This window comes from Echinops telfairi, unplaced genomic scaffold, assembly GCF_000313985.2.
Source record: "Echinops telfairi isolate 266 unplaced genomic scaffold, ASM31398v2 ScPeMD7_5;HRSCAF=22, whole genome shotgun sequence".
Classification (NCBI taxonomy): domain Eukaryota; kingdom Metazoa; phylum Chordata; class Mammalia; order Afrosoricida; family Tenrecidae; genus Echinops; species Echinops telfairi.
Genome location: NW_022103901.1, coordinates 10136806 through 10159467, shown reverse-complemented (window position 1 = coordinate 10159467; position 22662 = coordinate 10136806). Strand labels below are relative to the sequence as shown.

General features: G+C 54.7%; 4 protein-coding genes and 1 pseudogene across 7 annotated transcripts in view; 3 read left to right on the top strand and 2 right to left on the bottom strand.

Annotated features, from left to right (window-relative positions):
- The window catches only part of LOC101644996 (glypican-2), a 2710-nt gene extending 2381 nt beyond the window's left edge, over nt 1-329 (top strand). Inside the window, exon 5 of the mRNA XM_004705589.2 lies at nt 82-329. Within this exon, the coding sequence (XP_004705646.2) occupies nt 82-329 (248 nt within the window). The remainder of the gene's footprint in view (nt 1-81) is intronic.
- A 1246-nt stretch (nt 330-1575) lies between these two features.
- Nucleotides 1576-7916, top strand: GAL3ST4 (galactose-3-O-sulfotransferase 4). Of its 2 annotated transcripts, none has more exons than XM_045285874.1 (5): nt 1576-1660; nt 2528-2701; nt 2881-3191; nt 3381-3690; nt 6551-7916. In XM_045285874.1, exons 3-5 carry the CDS (start codon nt 3061-3063, stop codon nt 7580-7582), a joined length of 1473 nt encoding a protein of 490 aa, XP_045141809.1. In that variant the 5' UTR covers nt 1576-1660; nt 2528-2701; nt 2881-3060; the 3' UTR covers nt 7583-7916. The 2 variants fall into 2 exon arrangements, with proteins under 2 accessions (XP_045141809.1, XP_004705645.1); XM_004705588.2 differs by having other exon boundaries at nt 1598-1769.
- A 644-nt stretch (nt 7917-8560) lies between these two features.
- On the bottom strand, nt 8561-13732 carry LOC123521032 (annotated as a pseudogene).
- On the top strand, nt 13533-18032 carry TRAPPC14 (trafficking protein particle complex subunit 14). Of its 2 annotated transcripts, none has more exons than XM_004705587.4 (11): nt 13533-14144; nt 14366-14461; nt 14570-14699; nt 14839-14925; nt 15082-15202; nt 15287-15434; nt 15582-15664; nt 15766-15929; nt 16455-16609; nt 17004-17197; nt 17283-18032. In XM_004705587.4, the coding sequence occupies exons 1-11, from the start codon at nt 13731-13733 to the stop codon at nt 17434-17436; spliced, it is 1746 nt and encodes a 581-aa protein (XP_004705644.1). In that variant the 5' UTR covers nt 13533-13730; the 3' UTR covers nt 17437-18032. The 2 variants fall into 2 exon arrangements, with proteins under 2 accessions (XP_004705644.1, XP_045141128.1); XM_045285193.1 differs by lacking the exon at nt 13533-14144 and adding an exon at nt 14169-14244.
- A 180-nt stretch (nt 18033-18212) lies between these two features.
- LAMTOR4 (late endosomal/lysosomal adaptor, MAPK and MTOR activator 4) lies at nt 18213-21816 on the bottom strand. Of its 2 annotated transcripts, none has more exons than XM_045285499.1 (4): nt 21730-21816; nt 21104-21184; nt 18853-18970; nt 18213-18559 (listed from the first exon to the last, which is right to left on the bottom strand). In XM_045285499.1, the coding sequence occupies exons 1-4, from the start codon at nt 21730-21732 to the stop codon at nt 18462-18464; spliced, it is 300 nt and encodes a 99-aa protein (XP_045141434.1). In that variant the 5' UTR covers nt 21733-21816; the 3' UTR covers nt 18213-18461. The 2 variants fall into 2 exon arrangements, with proteins under 2 accessions (XP_045141434.1, XP_045141430.1); XM_045285495.1 differs by lacking the exon at nt 21730-21816 and adding an exon at nt 21389-21418.
- Nucleotides 21817-22662: the final 846 nt, after the last annotated feature.

Below are 22662 nucleotides of genomic sequence, written 5' to 3'. Positions count from 1 at the left end.
GTCTGGCCCTTCTCTCCCCTTTTCTCGCTTGTGTCTGTCGCCCCGCCTGTTGTCCATCTGTGCCCCTTTCCTGCCCTGCAGATGAGGACGGCAGTGGCTCCGGCGGAGGGCAGCACTACGCCGATGACTGGATGGCTGGGACAGCGGCTGTGGCCCCTCCAGCCAGGCCCCCTCGCCCTCCCCGAAGAGACAGCCCTGGGGGCAAAGGAGGTGGTGGTTCCCGCTACAACCAGGGCAGGAGCAGGGGTGGGGGGCCACCTGCTGGTTTTCACAGCCACCCCATCCTCATCCTTTTCCTCCCAGTCCTGGCCCTGCTTGGACCTCGGTAACAGGGCGGGGGGGGGGGGGGGGTACCCTAGCACCAGAAGGGCTCTTGGCCCTTTCCCCTCCTCCCACCTCAGCTGGGTCTGGGGGGGAGTTGAAGGGACTGCAGTGAATGGCCCAGGGGGGCCCAGATCCAGGAGATTCTTGTTGGTGGGCTTTGAGAAGGCGGCGGTCATATTTCCCCCCTCGTTTGGTGACCGATAGTGGGTATTTATTTAGGAGAGGAGGTGTGGTCTCCAAGCCCGTAAGCCTGGGGCTGGGGGGTCTGCCTCAACTAGGGAGAAGGGGAAGATTTTTGTTACTGTTCCAGTTGCGGGTGGGGTTTGAAGTACTGAGGTGGAAGTGGGGGAGGGGTGGAAGTCACACGGGGTGGGGTACCTGGGCTCAGAAATGGATGAGAGCTGGGTGTTGGTGGGGTGTAGGGGAGGGACTGTGTATGTGTGTGTGTGTGTGTGTGTGTGAAGTCAGGATGTGGGGTCTGGATGTGTTGACTGTTTTCAGTATCAATTTCTTAGACTAACATACAGGAAAAAAGAAGAAACGAAGCGATTCATCCCATGACCTCTGTCTACCATCCCCATCCCTCCTGACCGACTTTCCCCATGTCATGTTCCAGTGTTTTCGACTCAGTGTTCACTCTCAAAATAAATGCTTAATTTATGGGACTCCGCGTGCCACCCTCTGTGCCTGGCAGCCCTCCCTGACTGCTGTCTGAACACCCTTGGGATTACGTGTGGCCACCCTCCGTGTTGTCCCCGGTCAGATGGGGCAGTTTGTGAGGCCCACAGAGAGCCTATGGGAGGAAGCACCCTGTCATTCCCAGGGGGCCATCCAAGGATGACCAGAATATGTCCACACCGCGACGGGCCCCCTGCCTTCTATGGTGGGGGAGGATCCTTGCTCTCTGTGCCTATGGGTCTCTGGGGACCTGTTCGGTTTCTGACAATGTCGGCTTTTATCTCCTGTCCGTCACTGTCCCTCTGTCACCTGAATGCATCTTCTGTTCTGTCGCAAGTTGAGAGAAAAAGCTATAATTGATTCCTAGGTGCAAAAGGAGGGTGGGCGGTATCCTCCCAGGGTAGACTGAGGAGCCCCAAGGAGGAGGAAAGGAGCCCCAAGGAGGAGGAAAGGAGCCAGAGGGAGGGAGAGGGAGTGGGAGAGCGCAGCGGTCCAAGCCCTGCTGGGACTGGAGGCACAAAGGCAGGGGAGGAGCCTGCACACAGAGAAAGTTTGTGGGGAAAGTTAAGCCGAGCGAGCAAACGAGGAGGAGCCAGGCCCAGGCTGTGGTGGGCTGCAGGCCCGACCCTGATTCCCCTGCAGCTCCCCACGTGGCCTGGTGAGTGGGTGCGTGAAGCCCAGAGACCCTCGAATTTATGGAGAAGAGACCCCTGGAGGGGGCACCCCCCCAGGACTGGCAACAGGCTGAGCAGCCGCCAAAGCTGGAGGTGACCGCCGGCTGGGGTGGGGGAGTGGGAGGAGATAGAGCTGGGTAGAGGGAAATGGAAAAATCAGGGCGTCTTGGCTGGGAGGGGATGGGGAGAGGGGGTAGGGCTGGCTGCCCAGTAGCAGCTGCCGGCTCGCTCTGTCTGGGACATCGAAGAAGGGAAGGAGGCTGCCGGGTCTTGGAGGGGCCGGGCCAGTAATTGTGGGGTGCAACCCGAAGGGGCGGGGCTTGATCCCTCGCTGGTGGGCAAGCTCTGGCCTGGAGAAGAACAAACTCCGGAGTTCGCTGTTTTCCTTTCTGCGTCCGTGCCTTTGTGCCCCAGATGCGTTTCTTGCTCCCCAGCACCACCCTCCCAGTCTCTTCTGCCTCTTCTGCTGGGGCTGCAGAGTGGGATGGGGGTGGTGGTGCAGTGGTCCTGGAACCTGAGCTTTCTAAAGGACCTCCAGGTCTCCTCCAACCTCTGCCACACACTGAGGTTTTCTAGTGCTGGGAGCCCTTAGCTGGAGGGGGACGGGGGTGAGGTTGGGGTGGGGGGGTGTCCGAGTTTGCAAGGAGATAGCTGATCTTTGTTAGAAAGCCCCCCCTTACTTTCCTACTCCCTCTTCCCTAGTAGGCCCCCCCCTGCCACTGTCCCCCCCACCCCCAAACCCACTGCTTTTGAATCGTTCTGATTCACAGCCATCCCGTGTCCCACCCTCATTGCCTGCGGGTGGCTTCTCTGGCCAGCCTCTAAGTGAGGCTCTTCATCTCCGGTCACAGGTCAAGGTGCTTGGGAGGGAGCCACAGGCCTGGCAGTGCCTGAGTGACCACCGCTGCCCCTGCCGGCACTGTCCTGGACTCGAATCTCAGATCTCACGCTGGCGCTTTTAGGTGTGATCAGGGCTCTTTCTCCCCTTCCCGCCTAAATCCCAGAGGCTCTCGGAGGAACTAGAGGTGAGAGATTGGGGATTTGAGTCTGAGCCAGAGGCTGAGTGCACAGGGGGGCAGGCTGGGGGGAGCCCCTGGGGAGCGAGCACCCCTCCTGAATTCAGCTTCAGCTGCTTGGGGAAGAGATGGCTCTTGACTTACCCATCTCTTTGGGCGCCACTCCCTCCCCCTCGTTTCTCTTCTAGACGCTGACAGAGGCAAAAATCTGCCAACTCAGGGGGCAGACGCAACCCGGGAGGCAAGCGGGCCTGGGGAATGACCCCCCATCTCCAGTCGGCGCCTTCAGCGGCTAGCAGGCTACCCCAGGCTCTCTCTGCCTCAGTCCCCTGTCTTGCCCTGCTCCTCTCAAGCATCGCGTGGGCCACATGGGGTCCCTGTCTCCCACCAGGACAATGCGATTCTGGCTCTGGGGGCCTCGGAGCCTGGGTGTGGCTCTGGGAGTCTTCATGACCATTGGATTCGCCCTGCAACTCTGGGGGGGGCCCTTCCAGAGGAGGTGAGTTTCCACCTTGTTCTACTCTCCCTGGATGGCCCATTGCCCCACCTGGCGGTGGGATTTGGGGGACCCTTAGAGACTCAGAGGGGCCAGGCAGGGGAGGTGTTATACCCTCTGCTCTTTCTCTACCAGGTGCCCACACACTGGCTGGTGAGCAACAGGATGCTTCCCCCTCCCTTCTCTCTACAGGCTACCTGGAGTTGGGCTCCAGCTTCGACAGCCCTGGACCTTGTCACAGCGCCCAAGTCCTCCATCCTGCCCCCCCAGGCAGCGACTGGTGTTCCTGAAGACACATAAGTCGGGGAGCAGCTCCGTGTTGAACCTGCTTCATCGCTATGGGGACCGGCATGGGCTGCGTTTTGCCCTCCCTGCCCGCTACCAGTTCGGCTACCCGAAGCCTTTCCAGGCCTCCCGGGTCAAAAATTACCACCCCCAGGATGAAGGGACGCCGTTCCCCTTCCACATTCTCTGTCACCACATGAGGTTCAACCTGAAAGAGGTGAGAGGCATAGGGGAGAGGTAGGACTGGAAAGAGCTGGGCTCGGGCCTGTGGTCAAGACCATGGTGGGGAGGTGGGCAGAGGCCTGGGGGCCGCCCAGTCCTCACCTCATCATAGGGTTGGTCCTGGGGCTACGCAGGTGGGATTTTCTGTCCCTGCTCTCTGAGGGTCCCTGTCCCTGCTCTCTGAGGGTCCCTTTCCCAGTAGTCCCTGGGATCCAAGTTCCTGCTCACTCCCATCTGGAGCTAACCTCTTGTCCCTTTCCAAGACCAGAGTATTAGCCTGATGCCACTGTTTCCCCTGCCCACCGTAACCGCCGAACTCTCTATCCAGGGACCCCTTGCTTGTTTGGGTCCCTTCTACTGTCATCGCCAGGCACCTTGCTTGGCCTTCCCCCCACTCTTCTCACCATCTCCGTTGTAGTTGCTAGACCCTAGGCTGGGTTCTGCAAATGATTTGGGAAGAGACCCAGGCCTGGCTCTCCCCGTCCCCGCCCCAAGACAAAAAACAAACAAACAACAAAACCCCAAACTATTGTCATGGAGTGGATTCCAGCAGGCAGCACCAGAAAAGGCAGAGTGAGACTGCTGCCTAGGGTTTCCAAGGCTGGGAATCTTTGAGGAAGCAGACTGCCACATCTTTCTCCCACAGAGCACCTGCTGAGTTCGACTCACTGACCTTTTAGTTAGTAGCTGAGTCCTTAGTCACTGCACTACCAGAGCTCCTCTGGCACTCCCAGGAATCTCAATTCTAGTGGGGGAAATGAATGTATATGAATGTATGCGTACACACACACACACACACACACACACACACACCTGCAAGCTTTTACAGAAAAGACAAATCACCCTGCAAGTGAAGAATCACAAGGTAGGCACTAGCCTTTATTGAATGCTTACTGAGGGCTGGGTATTAATCTGGCAGTCACCTTGTCAGGAAGGCATTTTTAAATGTCTCTCTTCTCCAGATGAGGTGACTGAGTTTCTGAGAAGTGATTTGCTGAGTCATCGGGTTAAAAAGTGGCAGAGCTACAATTCGAATCCAGATTCCGTAGCTGTGTGTGTGTGTGTGTGTGTGTGTGTGTGTGTATTCACGAGTGCCTGTGTGTGCGTTTGGCATCGGAGGGAGAGCATTCAGGAAAGGTGTGGCTTTCTGGAGAGGTGTTCCACTTCACCCCACTGTCCAATGCCAGTCAAGCTGCTCTCAGAGAGTCTTCACCTTCAATAGCGATTCAAGGATTAGTTTACGACTTCATTATCTTCTCCGTTGACCTTGTTGCTGCTGAGTTGATTCCAGTTCATAGCCACCCCGTGTGTGTCACAGTAGAACTGTGCCCCAGAGGGTCCTCAGGAGCTGAAGTGTCGGGAGGATGAGGTTCCAGAAGTAGATGGGTAGGTCTGTCTTCTAAGGAGCCGCTGAGGTACTGGCAAGAGGTGGGTTTTAAAGATGGAATGTTTCAGTCAGGAGGAAAGCAGGCAAAGTAGCAGCAGGATCATGGCAGGGCATGTGTGGATAAGGGAGGGAAGGGGTGTGTAGGTGGTAGAACAAGTTTAGCCGGAGCGGCAAAAACTCCTTCTTTGGAGCCAGAGCTGCAAATAATCAAAGGCTTCGATGGTAGACCGAGGGGTGTGAGTGTGGTCGGATGGGCGGTGAGGGGCTGCAGTGGAGAGTGATGTGATGAGAATGCTCTTTAAAGTCGGTTGCTCCAGGGTTCGGGATACTGACCTTCATTGTTATCACTAGTCCTTGAATGCTCACCATGATCCGTGCACTTGCACCTTCTTCAAGGTAAGCGTCAACCCAGATGTAGACATGGAGAGATGAAGGCTTGGAGAAGTTCAGCAATCTGTCTCCAAGGACACAGTTAATACATGGCAAAGTTGGGGTGGTATTCCGGGTCCATCTGGTGCCCAAATAGCATCCTCTGCACCACTGCCCTGCACGATGCCTGCAGAGAGACAAATCGTTCATGGGCTGTGCCCTGCTGGAACCCTGGCACTAGCAGTGCCGGGCCAATGTTTTCACGAAGAGGGGAGGTTCAACGACACATTCCATTTTCAGAGGCAGACATTCCTCGAGGGCAAAGCTGAGGAGAGATGTTCTGATATAGAGCCACCTTGACTTGTGATTCAATTGCCCTCTTCCTTCTTGCTGAGATGTAGGATTAACACGCGTAGCCCACCCGGACGGAGGCCATGGCTCCCCAGTGCCCCATTCCTATGATGTCTCTTGTTCTCCATGATGCCCAGGAGCCTCAGTACTGCCCTACCCTTCGATCTGGCCCGTCTACCAGAAGTCTGTAGGGACAGCATTCCTGTTAACCCCTTCTCCAGCCCCCTCGCTGCCAGGGACTCCTTGAAGAGGCCTGAGGCCCATTCCTTTCTTGGAAATGGTGACCGAGAGATTCCAAGTAGGCAGTTCATAGGCTGGAGACGTGACCACAAAGTCTGGTCCCTAGAAGTTTTCCCGCCCCAGGCAGACAGAAAGGCCCCAGGAGATGAATGTGGTCTTAGAGAAAATGATGCTCCACGCTCCTCTCCCTCCTTTATCTCACGTAACCTTCACAACCACCCGTAACCTTCACAACCACCCGGAGAGGAAGGTATGCTTAGCCCCATTTTGCAGATAAGCAAATGGTACCCGGGCGGAGATCATCAATAAATGTGTCCAAGGCCACACAGAGAGTGAGGGACAGCTTGAGGATGGGGGTGGGGGTGGGGGGAGGCGTCTCAGCAGAACTGTCAGAAGGAGGTTTGAGAAAACTGGGGGCTGGGGTGGAGGGCAGGGGGCAGTTTGGCGTAGTTCGTGTCTCCCTGGCCCAGTTAGCCTTCTCCTTTCGTCTGCTCTCTCGTCTCTGCAGGTCCTTCGAGTCATGCCTTCTGACAGCTTCTTCTTCTCCATTGTCCGAGACCCAGCAACTCTGGCCCATTCTGCCTTCTCCTACTATAAATCCACCTCCTCGGCCTTCCGCAAAGCCCCCTCCTTGGCGGCCTTCTTAGCCAATCCTCGAGCCTTCTACCGACTTGGAGCTCGCGGGGACCACTATGCCCGGAACTTGCTGTGGTTTGACTTTGGCCTCCCCTTCCCCCCAGATATGAAGACCGCGAGAAGGAATCCCCATCTTTTCAGAGATTCTAACACTCTACAGCAGCATGTCCCACCTGCCGGCGTTAACCCTCCAGCCCACACCCTGGAGCCCAATGCCTTCTTCCATCCTGTTCCCACGGTGGCCAATGGTCATCGTCAGGCATCCAGCCCTGACTCTTTAGATCAGTGGTCTTCCTCCTTAATCCAGTGGGGTCTGGCCTGGCTAGACTCTGTCTTTGACCTGGTTTTGGTGGCAGAGTACTTTGATGAGTCGCTGGTCCTGCTGGCAGATGCCCTGTGCTGGGGTCTGGACGATGTGGTGGGCTTCATGCACAATGCACAGGCTGGCGGTCAGCGGGCCCTCGGTGCTCTCAGGGAAGGGAGGGTGACGGAGGAGGAGCAGCAGCTGGCTGCACGAGCCCGCGCCTGGAACAACCTGGACTGGGCTCTCTACGTCCATTTCAACCGCAGTCTATGGACACGCATAGAGCAATATGGCCAGAGCCGGCTGGAGAGCGCCGTGGCCGAGCTCCGGGCTCGGCGAGAGGCCCTGGCTAAACATTGTCTGCTGGGGGGCGAGGCTCTCGACCCCAAGTATATCACTGACCATCGGTTCCGCCCTTTCCAGTTTGGGTCAGCTAAGGTTTTGGGTTATATACTTCGCAGTGGACTGAGCCCCGACGATCAGGAGGAGTGTGAGCGACTGGTGACCCCTGAGCTGCAGTACAAGGACAAGCTGGATGCCAAGCAGTTCCCCCCGACGGTCTCACTGCCCGTCCAGGCTTCCAGGCTACTTTCCCCGTAGACATTAGACTGCAGAGGCAGGCTAAAGAGCAGTGATACTATAGACGTCGGGGACCGGCGATGCACTGGGGGCACTCAGATAGGATTTTTTGCGTCCCTCAGAAGGGATGCCTACCCACTAGGTGCTGCAAGGAGGTCTGTCCTGAATTAGGCCTTGTCTTCTGGCCGTTGCTTTGGACATCCTTCTGTTCCCAGCAGCTCTCCTTCTTCCTTAGCTCGTTTGCCCTTTCCCAGCCCCCTGGCAGGTCTGTGTAGTACTTTTAAAAGCCCCCTAGAGGAGCCCTGGTGGCGTAGTGATGCATGTTGGGTTGTAGTCTGCAAGGTCAGCAGTTCGAAACCACCAGCCGCTCCATGGGAGAAGAGATGGGGCTGTCTACTCCCACAAAGAGTTGCAGCCTTGGAAACTCAGGGGCAGTTCTACCCCTGTGGTATATATAGGGTCATTATGAGTCGGCATCGACTCAATGACAGTGAATGAGAGAGTGGCAAAAGATGGAGTGAGCCAGAGAAAGTTGGAATCATTAGTCCATTTCTCTATAAAGTATCTGTTATTGGGCTATGTTTATTTAACTATGAATTGTCTGTCGAATGAATAAATCATTTGAAACATCTGCTTGATTTATGTAGGACAGAGGAGGAGAGCTGGAGAATCTTACCTGGAGAAGGCAGGCTGGCGGGAATTCTTTTAATATGGAACCACCTTCTTTCACTAAGAAGTCTTGACTCTCTTAAATTTCTTGAGGGGTGGGGTGTCGGGTAGGTATTGTGTACGTCACTGATGACACGCAACAAGGTTGGCTTCTAAGCCTCTCTTCTACTTCATTCACAGTGTCAAGGATGGGGGATTTTTCAGTGTTGGGAGATGGAGACGCGGCTAGGACTCTCCAACAGTTGAAGTCCTCTTTCTTCCTCTCTTGCTATTTCTGGAGCTGGTAGTCCCAGGGGCTCTTATCCCTTAGAGGCTACGTGGACCACAAGGTCAATTGTGGCCAAAGCCATTGTCATACCAGGAAATCAGCATGATAAAGTGGCCATCAAGGGCAATGCCACCTGGAAGAATGGGTGTCATTGTTAGAGTCAGGAGACAACCTGGGATCCAGTGTAGCCCACAATACACTTTAGGCGACATTTTCTTGATGTCATCCTATCTGGCAACTTTCTCCAGAGGGCAGGTCAGATTCAGCATCCACATGTTGGGGGTGGGAACCTGGAAGGCCATGCCAATGGTCTTCTCATTCCACCTTGTCCACAGGCTTGGCAGTACCCATTTATGCCAAGATGATGTTCAGGGTAAACCTTCGGCCATCACACCACAGTTTCTCAAAAGGGTCACCCATATTCCTTAGGGGTAGTGATGGCATGGACTGTGGCCATCAGTCTTTCCATGGTGCCAAAGTTATCATGGGTGACCAAGGCCAGGAAGGCCACATCGCTGGTGGTGCAGGAGACATTGGTGATGACCTTGAGGGAGTCGCCAGACTTCTCATTTATGCCCATCACAAACAAGGGGGCACTGTCTGGAAGAGTAGAAATGATTGAGTTGCCATCATGATGCTGCCCTTCAAGTGAGCCCCAGCCATCTCAAAGGTTGTGAAGGCACCAACGGACTGAACAACATGTTCGGTACCAGCATCATCCCCCTTGATGGAAGCAGGATTTCGCTTCTGGAAGACGGGTGGACTTACCATGGTCGGCAAGTTTCCTATTCCTAGCTCCGACAGTACCACTGAACTTGCCGTGGGTGGAGTCGTACTGGAACATGTGACATAGAGCAGACAGTTGAGGTCAGTGAAGGAGTCCTTGATGGTGACCACCTCCACTTTGCCAGAGTTAAAAGCAGCCTGGGTTGCAGACACACTATCAAATATACCAAAGGAAACACACACCGCCTAAATGTCGCCTAAAGACGTCATGGATGACTGGGACCGACTGAAAACAAGATACTTAGGTGCACCAAAAGACTTCATCAAACAAAAAGAGAACCCACAGAGTGGGATATATATATATATGTGTGTGTGTGTGTGTGTGTGTGTGTGTGTGTATGTAAATACATATATATATAAAATCATTTTATTGGCGGCTCTACAGCTATCACAATCCATCCATCCCTCCATTGTGTCAAGCACAGTTGTACATATGTTGCCATCATTTTCAAAACATTTTCCTCTACTTGAGCCCTTGCTTTCAGCTCCTCATTTTCCCCCTCCCTCCTCCACCCTCATGAACCCTTGATGATTTATAAATTACTATTATTTTCATGTCTTACACTGACCTTGTCTCCCTTCACCCACTTTTCTGTCGCTTGTTCCCCTGGGATGGTGGGTGGTTGTATACTGATCATTGTGATTGGTTCCCCCTTTCTTCCTCACCTTCCTCTCCCTTTTAAAATTCATTTTATTGGGGGCTCATACAGCTCTTATCACAATACATCCATCCATCCATTGTGTCAAGCACAGTTGTACATTTGTTGCCATCATTTTCAAAACATTTTCTTTCTACTTGGTATCAGCTTATCCCCCCCCCACCTCATGAAACCTTGATAATTTATAAATTATTATTTTCATGTCCTACACTGACCAATGTTTCCCTTCACCCACTTTAATGTTGTACATCCCCAGGGAGGGGATTATATGTAGATCATTGTGATCGGTTCCTCTTTTCTCCCCCCACCTTCCCCTTCCCCTCCTGGGTACTCTCATTATTGGTCCTGAGGGGTTTATCTGTCCTGAATTCCCTGTGCTTCCAGCTCTTATCTGTACCAGTGCAAATGCTCTGGTCTAGCTGGCTTTGTAAGGTAGAATTGGGCTCATGATAGTGGGGAGGGAGGAAGCATTAAAGAGCTAGTGGAAAATTGTATGTTTTTTGGGTGCTATACTGCACCCTGACTGGCTTGTCTCTTCCTTGTGACCCTTCTGTGAGGGGATGTCCAATTGTCTACAGATGGGCATTGGGTCTCCACTCCGTCCTCCCCATTCATCTTGGGTATGGTTTTATTCTGGGTCTTTGATGCCTGATACCTGATTGCATTGACACCTCATGATCTCACGGGCTGGCGTGCTTCTTCCATGTGGGCTTTGATGCTTCTCAGCTAGATGGCTGCTTGTTTATCTTCAAGCCTTTAAGACCCCAGACGCTGTATCTTTTGATAGCTAGGCACCATCAGCTTTCTTCACCACATTTGCTTAGGAACATATATATCTTAACAATGACACAACAGGCAAAGGACTAATCTCTAAAATCTCTAAAAAACTGCAACACATCATGAAGAAAAAGACAAATAACCAAACTTAAAAATGGGCAAAGGACATAAACAGAGAGTTCACTAAAGATGACATCTATGCGGCAAAGAGATATGGGAAGAAATGCTCACGCTCACTAGCCTTCTGGGAGATGCATATCAGAGCAATGGTGAAATACCAGCCTACATCAACATGGCATCCGGGTTAAAATAAAGAACAACCAAACAATAGAAAATAACAAATGCTGGGGAGGCTGCAGAGAGATTAGAGTCCTCACACACTGCTGGTGGAGCTGCAAATATGCACAACCTCTGTGGAAAGCAACAGGATGCTTGCTACCTTAAACAACTGTGAATAAAAAATTCCATGTGATTCAGCAAAACCTCTGCTGGGTATATATCCTAAAGAAGAGTGTGGAAGTTACATCATCTGTTGTCAATCTGAGACGAGTGAAGAGGTGGAGTCTAGCCTGTCTATCAGGTTGAAGCTTGATGACCTCATTTAGAGGCGCTAAGGAGATAAATCGCTCACTGGAGGCGGGACACATGCTCACTCCCCACTTTTTCCTGCAGAAAAGATACACAGAGCTAAGCTTGTTGCATCCCGGCCTGCGGGAAGCACGAGCAAGGCCCTGCAGGGAAAGACGAACCTGGATGGAGAAAAAGACACGGGGACGTGGAGCAAGACAAAACTCTGATCAAACTCATTTATTTGGGCAAAGCTGGGGTATAAAAAAGGGGAACTGGGAGGTGCATATTTTAATAAGGTGTGCGACACAACATCCAATCCAACATGTACATTAAAGAAGCTCCAATGAGCGCCTGGCATTATTAACCAATGGGTGAAAAGGTCAACTTTACAACTGCCCGTGCTACAGAGCACGTAGCTAGGAACGGGGAGGCAGGAATTTAGGCAGGGCCAGTCCCCACAGATGTAGCAAATGAAAGACAACACAACAACCAGGAAGCAGCCAAGTTCGGCTCGTGGCTGAGGCTAAGGCCTTAATGGCCACCGGCTCCCAACATAAGCTAGTGCCCTGGACCTGGAGGAGCCACGTGGAGAACCTGCCAGCACTGAGATGTCTCTACCGCCACTGGATCCACAAGGCTTTCCACCCACTGGCCTGTGGTCTTCCTGCATTCAGCATCATTGCATATGTTACATGAGTCTGAAGAGGAATTTATAGATTGGTATTGGACAAATGGACTAATATTGGACTTACGGACTTGATCTGGACTGGGATGTTTTCTCAATATACATTTGCTCTTGTAGATAAAGCTCTTTCTTGTACACATATGCGTGTCTATGGATTTGCTTTTCTAGTCTACCCAGACTAACACAGAGAGTTATAGCATGAACAGACATATGTACACCTATGTTCACTGTATTGCTGTTCACAATGGCACGAAGATTGGAACAACCTAAATGCCTATCGGAAACAGAATGGATAAAGAAACTCGGGATGTACACACAGTGGAACACCACAATGCTCAAAAACAATGCTGAAACGAAAGCACTGAGGGCACAGGTGGACCTGGAGAACATTATGCTGAGTGAAATGAGCCAATCACAAAAGGACACGTATTATATGAGCCCTCTGTTATAAGGGAGCCGGAGTCCTGGTGGTGTCGTGGCTATGTGTTGAGCTGCTAACCATAAGGTCAGTGGTTTGAAACCACTAGCTGCTCTGTGGGCAAAAGAGGTTTTCTAGTCCTGTAAGGAATTACAGGGTCAGAAACTCACTGGGGTAGTTCTCCTCTGCCCTATAGGGTCCCTGAGTCTGAGAGTGAGTTTTTTTGGTTATCAGGGAAAAAGCACACAAGACAAAGACTTTCATACCAAAGAGAACAGACTTCAGAGACTGCCAACAAAGGCAGGGGTGTGTGTGGGGCGGTGGGAACTAAAACCATGGGCTAGACTGTTAATGACTGGGTAAAGTTGGGTGGAATGTAAGACAGTAGTCCTTAAAAGGGAGAGGAGAAACCCTGGGGGAGCTGAAGGGTAAACTATTGAGGGGATGAGTTGCTACAACTGTTTGAAGACAAAGTTGATGATCTGAAATGTAAACCCTCACCTAAATGATACATTGAGTGGTTTTGCAGACAACGAATACTGAAAGTACCGCCGACTGCCAAAACAAGAGTCCATCTGCGATGGACGAAGTACAGCCATGCAGCATGCTCCTTAGGGGCCAGGATGGAGAGACAAATCTTCTGCACTTCGGACATGCTGTCAGGAGAGACCAGTCCCTGGAGAAGGACATCATGCTTGGTAAAGCAGGGGGACAGTGAAAAAGAGGAAGGCCCTGGAAAAGGCGTAGTGACACCTGGCTGCAACCACGGGCTCAAACCTAAACAATTGTGAGGATGGCGCAGGACCCCGCAGGGTTTCCCTGCGTTTGGCAGAGGGTCGCTGAGTCGGAACCGACTCCAAAGCACCTAATCACCGCCACCTAATTTACAATGAAACAACTCTTATTTTAAAAAAGCAGCTCTGGTGACCAGGCGTTCAGTCCAGCCAACTCCGTTTACGCCCGGGCGTCTCGGGGACCCCGGCTCTCTTGCCTGCCATTCTCGCAGCAGCCCCGCCCCTCTCCTCCGCCGGCCAATCAACCGCAGACTCCGGGGCCCCGGAGGCCACGCCCCTTCCTTTCCGCTTCCGGTCTCTCGCCAGTCATTCTGTCCAGCTGCCTGGTTACGGTCCCGCCGGCTCTCGGTTCCGGGTTTGTGGCCCCGGTTCCCGGACCGGGCTGGGCTCTCGGGCCGCCCCGGCCTCGCGCAGCACCCCTCGGGTGCCGGGCTCCTCGGACCCGCCCCAGCGGGCCCCCCTCGCCCTCCGCGGGCCCGCCGGTGCTGGCCTCGGGACCCAGCCCCCCTCGCCCTCCGCCGGGGCGCCGGCCCTCGCTGCCCCATGGAGTCCCAGTGCGACTACTCGATGTATTTTCCGGCGGTGCCGTTGCCGCCTCGCGCCGAGCTGACGGGGGACCCGGGCCGGTACCGGGCGCTGCCCCGGCGGAACCATCTGTACCTGGGGGAGACTGTCCGCTTTCTGCTGGTGCTGCGCTGCCGGGGCGGCGCGGGGTCCGGTGCCGGGGGCGGCGTGGGCTTGGGCTCCCGAGGGGCCTGGGCAGAACTGGCCACCACCTTGGCTGCCCTGGCCTCGGTCAGCGCCGGCGGCGGGGCTCCCGGGGTCGGTGGCACTGGCGACTCGGATCCCGAACCCCCAGGAGGGGTTGGGGACCCAGGAGGTGGGGGCTTGTTCCGAGGCTGCAGCCCCCTTCTGACCCACGGCCCGGGCCCTGCTACCTCAGGGGGAGCGACCACGGTGAGGAGCTTGGGGATCAAACGGCGCCAGGTGGAGGGGAGGAGTGCTGGGCTCCGAGACTTGGGAGATAAGACACTGAGGGGTCCAAGGCGGATGATAGGTGAGGCGAAAAGAGGAGAGGGTAAGAGCCTTGCGCTGCGTATCTTAAAGGGCTTCAAGGTAGGCTGCCTCTTTGAACCAACTGTGACGGTGACCTGTTCACCCCCTTTACCAAACCCTAGCTGCCTATGGAGGAACCAATAGTCTCCACGGATGAGGTCATCTTCCCACTCACTGTTTCACTGGACAGACTGCCCCCAGGGACACCCAAGGCCAAGGTAAGTGTGCCAAGGGCCTGGCTGTTGACCTAATTTACACTCAGATCTGAGGTCCCGCTGCTGTCTCTCGCCTCTTGACCGTTGTGGTCCTGTGTCCCCTGTGCCCAGATTGTAGTGACCGTGTGGAAGCGGGAGGTCGAGGCACCTGAGGTCAGAGATCAAGGCTACCTGCGCTTGCTGCAGACGCGATCTCCTGGGGAGACCTTCCGAGGAGAGCAGAGTGCTTTCAAGGCCCAAGGTGGGGAGGAGAATGCAGAGAAATGTGGGAGTGGGGGACACAATGGAGGGGTACTGCAGGGAAAGTGTGATCTGGGGAGAAGAGGGAGATTAGAACTGGCCTGGGCCCAGCGGCTCTTCTCTTCCTCTCACGCCCTCAGTGAGCACCCTGCTGACTCTGCTGCCCCCGCCCATTCTGAAATGCCGGCAGTTCACTGTGGCCGGCAAACACCTGACTGTACTCAAAGGTGAGCAGATGGGCCCGCTGAATTCTTGGGGCGCAATGAGGGCCATGCTTGGGCAGGCTGGTGGGGGGAAGATCTATTTTGGGGAGCACGGGAGGTTACAGTTGGGGTCTCAGGCATCTCGATATTCCCTAGCCGACCTGGTTACCCTCCCCACAGTGCTGAACAGCTCCTCCCAGGAGGAAATCTCCATCCGGGATATCCGAATCCTCCCGAACTTCAATGCCAGCTACCTACCTGTCATGCCAGACGGCTCTGTGCTGCTGGTGGACAACGTCTGGTGAGGCTCTGGGGGCCCGCGTGGAGGGGCTGGGAGCTCTGGCACGGTGACATCATCACTCTGCCCTCCTCCCTCCTGAACTAGTCACCAGGCTGGAGAGGTCTCCATGGGCTCCTTCTGCCGGCTCCCCGGCACCTCTGGCTGCTTCCCCTGCCCGCTGAGTGCCCTGGAGGAACACAACTTCCTGTTTCAGCTGAGAGGGGGTGAGCAGCCCCCTCCAGGAGCCAAGGAGGTGAGGATAAAAGGCTGCTGTTGTTCACTGGTAAAGGAGAAGTCCCAGTGGGTTGGGAGGAAGAGTTGGGGTTGTGGACAAAAGATCTCATCTCGGACATCTTACACAGGTGGGGTGGGGGGATGGTTCTCTTTGCTCCTCTTGCAGGGCCTGGAAGTACCCCTGATCGCTGTGGTGCAGTGGTCCACCCCGAAGCTGCCCTTTACCCAGAGTATCTACACCCATTACCGGTGAGGGCCTGGACCCCCACCACCACCTGCTGGGTACACCACCCTGCTCACGTTTTTGTTCCTCGACTTGACCCACAACGCTGCCTCTTTCCCACTTCCAGCCTGCCCAGTATCCGCCTGGACCGCCCGTGCTTTGTGATGACCGCTTCTTGCGAGTCTCCCATCCGGACCTACGAGCGGTTCACGGTCACCTACACGCTGCTCAACAATCTCCAGGACTTCCTCGCTGTGAGGCTCGTGTGGACCCCCGAGCACGCTCAGGCCGGTGGGTCAGCCGCCTGGGGCTGGGGCCCAGGGTTGGGAGGGAGAGGAGGAAGTCCCAGGACAGTGAAGACAGCTCCCATAGGCCTGGGGTCGGCCTGCCAGCAGGTGCCGGGAAGCCTGCTGCTTCAGCTCGACCTGGGTGGTATCTGCTGTCACACAGGGTCTTCAGAGGCAGCTGGCTGGGTAAGTTTAAGGGTTAGCACTGGGCCGCGGCTCCCTGGAAGCCCCGAGTCCCATTTCTGCTGTTTACAAGCCACGTGACTGAGGGCAAATGACGTCACTGCTCTGGGCCTCAGATTTTTCATCTCTCCAGATGGGGAACAGAATACCCCCGGGGGTAGTATGCCTGTAAGCGGTCGGCACAGACCTCCACTCACCGAGTTGCTCTCGTTCAGCTAGCCGATGTGGCAAAAGGCGAGCCTTTTAGTCGGTTCGCCTCCAGAATTGCCTGATGGCTCAAGGGAGACCATGTGAACTGGGGCGCGCGGTACACCTGGGTCCCCGGGCCCTGTTTCTGTCCCCTCAGGGAAGCAGCTGTGTGAGGAGGAACGCCGGGCCATGCAGGCAGCTCTGGACTCCATCGTCTGCCACACGCCCCTGAACAACCTTGGCTTTTCTCGGAAGGGCAGTGCCCTCACCTTCCGCGTGGCCTTCCAGGCTCTCAGGACCGGGCTCTTCGAGGTAGGCAGGGCTGTGTGGGGGCAGATGGTGGCGCGTGAAGAATCAGAGCCCTTAGTTTCCGTGGGTGAGATGTTGGAGGGGGTGAGGCCCTAAAAAGCTGGGCAGAGAAAGGGGAGCTTCAGGTTTGAGGTAGGCCTGCCCTGGGGGGTGGGCCCTGGGGGGTGCAGTGGTTCCATGCTGGGCTGCCAGCTGCAAGGTCCACCGCGGGGAAACCAGCGGTCACTACCTGGGAGAAAGACGGGGCTTTCGACTCCGGGAAAGAGCCACAGTCACGGAAATTCACGGGGCAGTTCTACCCTGCCCTGTAGGGCTGCCCTGGGTCAGGGGCATCGACTCGTTCGATGGGGGCCCTGGAAGCCAAGCTGGCTGGCTCATCTGTGTCTGCCACCCTTAGCTGAGCCAACACATGAAACTGAAGCTACAGTTCACAGCCAGCGTCTCTCACCCTCCGCCCGAGGCCCGGCCCCTCTCTCGAAAGAGCAGCCCCAGCAGCCCTGCCGTGCGGGACCTAGTGGAGAGGCACCAGGCGAGCCTGGGCCGCTCCCAGTCCTTCTCCCACCAACAGCCCTCCCGCAGCCACCTCATGAGGTATGGAATGGGGAGGTGGGGTGGCCTGGGAGAGGCTGGAGCCCGGCTCCCCAGGCCTCTGACTGCAGCCCACCCCCTCTCTCAGGTCTGGCAGTGTAATGGAACGCAGGGCCATCACGCCCCCTGTGGCCTCACCTGTGGGCCGTCCCCTCTACCTGCCCCCGGAGAAGGCAGTGCTCTCACTGGACAAGATCGCCAAACGCGAGTGCAAGGTCTTGGTGGTGGAGCCCGTCAAATAGCACGGGGCCTGCTCCCTGCCTCCCTCCACTCCTCGAACCAGAAACTGCAGAAAGGATCTTCCCCTCCCTCCCAGACTGCTACCTCCCCCAGAGGGTGAAGAGGCCCCACAGGCCTGTCTGTCTGTCTGTGTCTGCTGATGAGAAGCTGTGAATTGGGTGGGTATGACTGCAGCACATGTCAACAGTATTCCCCCCGATACCCCCAGCAAGTTCCTGTGGGGGTGGCTGGTCCCACCCCCAGGCCAGGGCAAAGGCTCCAAGAGCTGCCTTACCCCCCTCAGGCCCTTCGAAGTTTACAAAGTGTTGTCCTCATTCCTCTTGAGTTGTGTTTCCCTGCCTCTGAAGTTCCCTCCCACCCAGCTGCAGGGCTGAGCTGAGAAGGTGGTGGTGGGAAAGAAGCCTCAGACCGTGCCCCTTCCCTCTTGGGGGCCGGGGAGACAGCTAGCGACCTCCACCTACCCCTCATGTTTACGTTTGCAGCCTGAAGCACTTTATGTTGTGTGTTTTACATTTTTTTTGGTCTTGTCCTGTAAATTATTCTCCTTCTACTGCTTCCAATGGAATTAAAAGACTATTCAATGCCTGTCCAGGAGGAAGAATGACTTGTGTGTTGATGGAGGGGGCAGAGGCCCAGAATCATCCCTGCCCTACCCTCTGGGTACATGACATTGTCCCGAGAAGCTAGAAGACAGACCAGTGGCATGAACTCCATGCCCCGCACCCCCACAAACACAGGCATGAACCCCACAGGCAAACTCACACACACACACCCAGGAGACCTGGGAACACCAGGTTTATTAATATTTAATAAGGGGGAGGAAAGGAAAGAACGAAGCGAGAGGTCAGTCCCTTGGCCCTCCCTCGGTAACACTGCACAAAGTCTCCAAGACTTTGCCCTTCCAGGTAGGTGGGGAGGTGGGCGAGCAGAAGGGGGCCTTGGTTGTAGCAGAGGGCACACAGCATTCCTCCTCCCTCATGGCTCACGGACCTACTGCACGTGTCTCGCAAAGGCCTCCACGGCAGGCTCAGATGTCAATGGGCTCCCGGCCTCGGTTCTGCCTCTTCACCACAAACACCCTCTGTCCCGACACAGTCACCAGCAGAGTGTGTTCTCCAAAGACCACTGGAGAGGAGAGCCCCCCACCTCCCCCGTCCCGGGAGAGGGAAGGGAGGAGAGTTAATGGTGCGCTGGCCACCGTGGGGTCACGGGCTGATATTAAAAGCCAAGGGCTTTCCCTAGGTCAAGGCTCAAAAGAGGCTCCCACAAAATCGTCTTCCTACTTGATTCTTATCCAGGGGGTAGGGGAGGTGTAACCTGGGGAGGGGGCCCAGTGGGAAGAGCCAGGGAGGAGAAGCCCCTGCTCCTCACACCCCCCCACCCACCCCCGACCACCAGGGGAAGGGCCTGGGGCTCACCAGACAGGCGTTTAAAGGGCACATTCATGCCGTGGTGCAATCGGAAACCACATGCGGTGCTGACCAGTTCAGAGATGGCGCTGGCTGCTTGCTCATCGTTCTCTAGGTCCCCAGACGACTGCAGACAGCGGGAAGGAGGAGGGCAGAAATAGGGATGAGAATTGGGTTGGAATTTCCAGCACAGCCCCCTTGTCTCTAGTACTTGCGGCCTCTCCCTCTTCATTTTCCAAAATCCCCAGGTTAGCTCAGTTTTGGGAAAACAAACCTAAATCCTTCCTTTGATGTTTAGTTTCCTGTGTCACGAGTTCTCATCCTTCTATTACTGGACCTCCCCCACCCCGCCCACGGTTTACCACGGTTTTCCTAACTCCTTGAAACTTGACTTTGTTTCCTCTGCTTACCAATCTGATAAAGCCCCTGAAACCAACACCCATCCCTGAAAATGACCACTGAATCATTAAGTGCTCCGCTGAGAGTTGAGCCCTTCCTTACCACCCAGCCCTTGGGGACGGTACTGTGACCCATAGGTTTCCCTTTTCTGATGACTCAACTTCCTGGTCCCACCTCCCAGATAAGGACCCTCCACTGGGAAAGTTCAGTGTGATTTGCTCCCTTGGACATTCTGGACCTCCTTTCCTCATCTGTGGAAATTGGGGATAATATAAAACGAACTCCTCAAACCAAATCCAAGTTGGCTCTTACCAAGAGCGGCCCTTCTATAGGACAGAGTAGAACTGCTCCTTGGGGTCTCTGCTGAGACTCAGTCTTTACGGGAGCAGAGAGCTTCATCTTGATCCCTCGGAGTGGATGGTGCGTTTGAACACCCAATGTTGCAGTTAGCAACTCAACACTTAACTCATGGTGCTATAAACAGTACCTTATTGTGAGGAATAAATGAGATTATATTGACAAGATGCTTAGAACAGTGCCTACCAGTGATATTAACTGCTATTATTCCACATCAAACTCAATGTTTAAAGCCAAAGCACTGGAATCTCCCTCCTTCCCTAACAGCAACTTCCCTTCTTGATTTCCTGTTTGTTAAAAAAAACAAAATGAAACTCCCTGCCATAGCGCTCATGCCGACTCCTAGCCACCCCAGAGGATGGGGTAGAACTGCCTGTGAGTTCCCGAGATGGTAACTTTTTACCGGAGTAGAAAGCACCGTCTTTCTCCCAAGGAGCAGCCGGCAGTTTTGAACTGCTGTGAAGGCACCTTCATTTTAGTCGTGAGTTCCCACTGGATAGAGAAGTATCTCCCCCGTTACTTATCACAGCCATGCCTTTATGAACTCTCTTTTCTCACTCCTTGTTGCCACCAACCCTGATTCAGTCTAGCCGCCCTGTCTTCTAAGCTCGGCACCCTCCCGTCCATCTTCACGCTGCTAACAACAATCTTGCTAAGCCATTTCATCAGGTCATGTTCCTGTTCAATAGCCTTCAATAGTTCCCTCACACCTTCAAGATCAAGCCCACATATGTGAACCTGGCTTCGGAAGCCCTGACCCTTCCCTTACAATATCTTCCTCCTAGTGTCACGCCTGCAAATGTGTCCATGTCCATGTCCCAGCCCCTCAAGCACCCCATTTCTTTCTGTTCACAATCACCCAACCATTACGGCTCAGCTCACTTTCTACCCCTAAGAAAGCTTCCTTGCCATAACACCTTACAATCACTCCTATGGTTCTCACCTTTTTAACCTCTTAAGCCTTGTCTCTGTAGCTCAAGTGATTGAGAGCTTGTGGTACTTTTAACTCTACATGGTACTATGGGACAAAATACAAAGCCTCTTCAATCAACACCAAATCAAAGACTCTGGTAGTATGTTATCAACAAATCTGTGGTGAATAGAATCAGTACCCAAAGAAACCCAAACCATGAAGTTGATTCCAACTCAGCAACCCTATAGGGCTGAGTAGAACAGCCCCTTTGGGTTTCCGAGGCTGCCAATCTTAACACGGGCAGAAAGCCTCGTTTTTCTCCCACTAGAGGGGCTGGTGGAGTACCACTGTTGACCCTGCGATTGGCAGCCCGACTCATAACCCGCCATGCCACCAGGACTCTAATAATAGTAAGTCTCTCTTATCCGAGAGAAGTTGGAAGCTTTAATTGATTACTGAAATCTTCTTACATGCCAGGCATACTACGAGGTAATGCCAAAAATAGCCCAAATTGAGGCAGAATAGGAAGTTGTGGGAGAGACTATGGGCCTTGTGTGCTGGCAGGATCCCCTCCCCTACCCCAGAACGCACCGCCAGTACCGCGCCTTCGCTCAGCACCAAGTAGCCCAGCTGGTCTGGGATTCGCTCCAGCCCCTGGGTCAGCGCAGAAGTCTAGTGGATATAAAGGGTCAATCGGTAAGAAGCATGGTAGGGCGGAGACACCCGGATAACTGTAACCTGCAAGCCCACGTCCCTTGCTGGATGATGGAACCTAGGCCTTCTCTCCCCACCCCTCGCCCCCCATCCCTATCCCACTCCCAGGGCTGTTCCAAACCCTCTTCCCTCGACGTAGCCTCCAACACTGCTTCCCCTTGCCTTCGGAGCCTCCATCAATCCTCACTCTGGGCCGGTGGGCTCCCACGGCGTCCCACACCCCACCTTTGTTACCCAGACACCTCCGCAGCCCCATTGGCCCCTCACTTCGGACCCTCCTTCAACTTCGCTCGTGCCCCGCCCCTTCCTCGCCTTGTCCACCCCCCAATCCTCCCTCCTTAGCCCTCTAAGTTGCCACCACCTCCTAAATCCGTTCCATCTCGGTCCGGGGGGCGGGGGGACGGGGGGTGGTACGCAGGTCCAGGAAAAGACAAGCAGGAAGGCTAGGGACCAGGACTGGAGAACCCCCTGGCGAGTATCCCCGCGCATGCGTCCTTACTCACCATCGCGAGCTTTAGGTGCTGGGGGGTCTCCCCACCACAGTTTCCGACAAGCGCCCCAAGTCACGTGCTTCCAGGGCGGTCTCCGAGGGTGGGCCGCCGGCCCTCAGGCCCGCCCCCAAGCATGCGGATTGGCGACGTTCTCAGACTGAATCTGCCAATGAGAAGCACCGTTTCGCCGAGGCGCGCGCCGATTGGTCGTTTACCGCCCCTCGGAGCGTCAGCTCTTGGAAGGGGCGGGGAGAGCGCCGGGGGCGGGGTGAGCAGCCGCGCTTGCGCGCCAGCGAGCTGCTCGTGACCCGAGACGAGACGCTCCCGTTTGAGGGTTTCCGACTTCCTCATTCTAAGGAGGAGTGGTGTGAGAGAATGCTTGTGAAAAGCTGCCTATTCTAGGCAGGACTTTGTTCCCAAAGTGGCGTCCCCCGTCCGCACCCGTCACCCCAGCTGACCGAGGCTGCCGAGCGAGATAGCACCGATGGTCCTGGTGGCGCAGCGGGTTCAGCGCCGCGCTGTTCAGGGCCAGGTAGGAGATCCAAAACCATCACCCGTTCCAGGGCGATGTTTGTTTGTTTTTTTAATCACAAAATGTATGTAAGTCTAGGGCGTACGTGTTTGACCACGAATAGACATTTTCTAGGGCTGCTGCAACATTCGGACATCGATGCAGCGCTGGTGAGGCGAAATAATGATGATTCTAGATTGGAAATAAATATCTTATATAGATATAAATATCTTATATAGATAGACATGGGGGGAAAAAGAAAGAGATAGCCTATGAATAGTTCCAGGTCTGTATGCTGACCCTTATGAATGTTTTCTGATTTGGAGACTAAATTTTTAAAAAAATTATTTTATTGAGGGCTCATACATTTCTTATCACAGTCCATACATACATCCACTGAGTCAAGCACCTATGTACACCCGTTGCCCTCATCA

Excerpts from the sequence above, each read along its gene's own strand:
- TRAPPC14 (XM_004705587.4), top strand. The coding sequence starts at position 13,731 with ATGGAGTCCCAGTGCGACTACTCGATGTATTTTCCGGCGGTGCCGTTG. Across the intron at positions 15,435-15,581 it reads CCCCTCCAGGAGCCAAGGAG|GGCCTGGAAGTACCCCTGAT; the intron begins GTGAGGATAAAA and ends CTCCTCTTGCAG. Across the intron at positions 17,198-17,282 it reads TCCCGCAGCCACCTCATGAG|GTCTGGCAGTGTAATGGAAC; the intron begins GTATGGAATGGG and ends CCCCTCTCTCAG.
- GAL3ST4 (XM_045285874.1), top strand. The coding sequence starts at position 3,061 with ATGGGGTCCCTGTCTCCCACCAGGACAATGCGATTCTGGCTCTGGGGG. Across the intron at positions 3,192-3,380 it reads GGGGGGCCCTTCCAGAGGAG|GCTACCTGGAGTTGGGCTCC; the intron begins GTGAGTTTCCAC and ends TTCTCTCTACAG. Across the intron at positions 3,691-6,550 it reads TGAGGTTCAACCTGAAAGAG|GTCCTTCGAGTCATGCCTTC; the intron begins GTGAGAGGCATA and ends TCGTCTCTGCAG.
- LAMTOR4 (XM_045285495.1), bottom strand. Across the intron at positions 18,971-21,103 it reads GCGAAGGCGCGGTACTGGCG|TCGTCTGGGGACCTAGAGAA; the intron begins GTGCGTTCTGGG and ends CGCTGTCTGCAG. Across the intron at positions 18,560-18,852 it reads GCCCTTTAAACGCCTGTCTG|TGGTCTTTGGAGAACACACT; the intron begins GTGAGCCCCAGG and ends TCTCCTCTCCAG.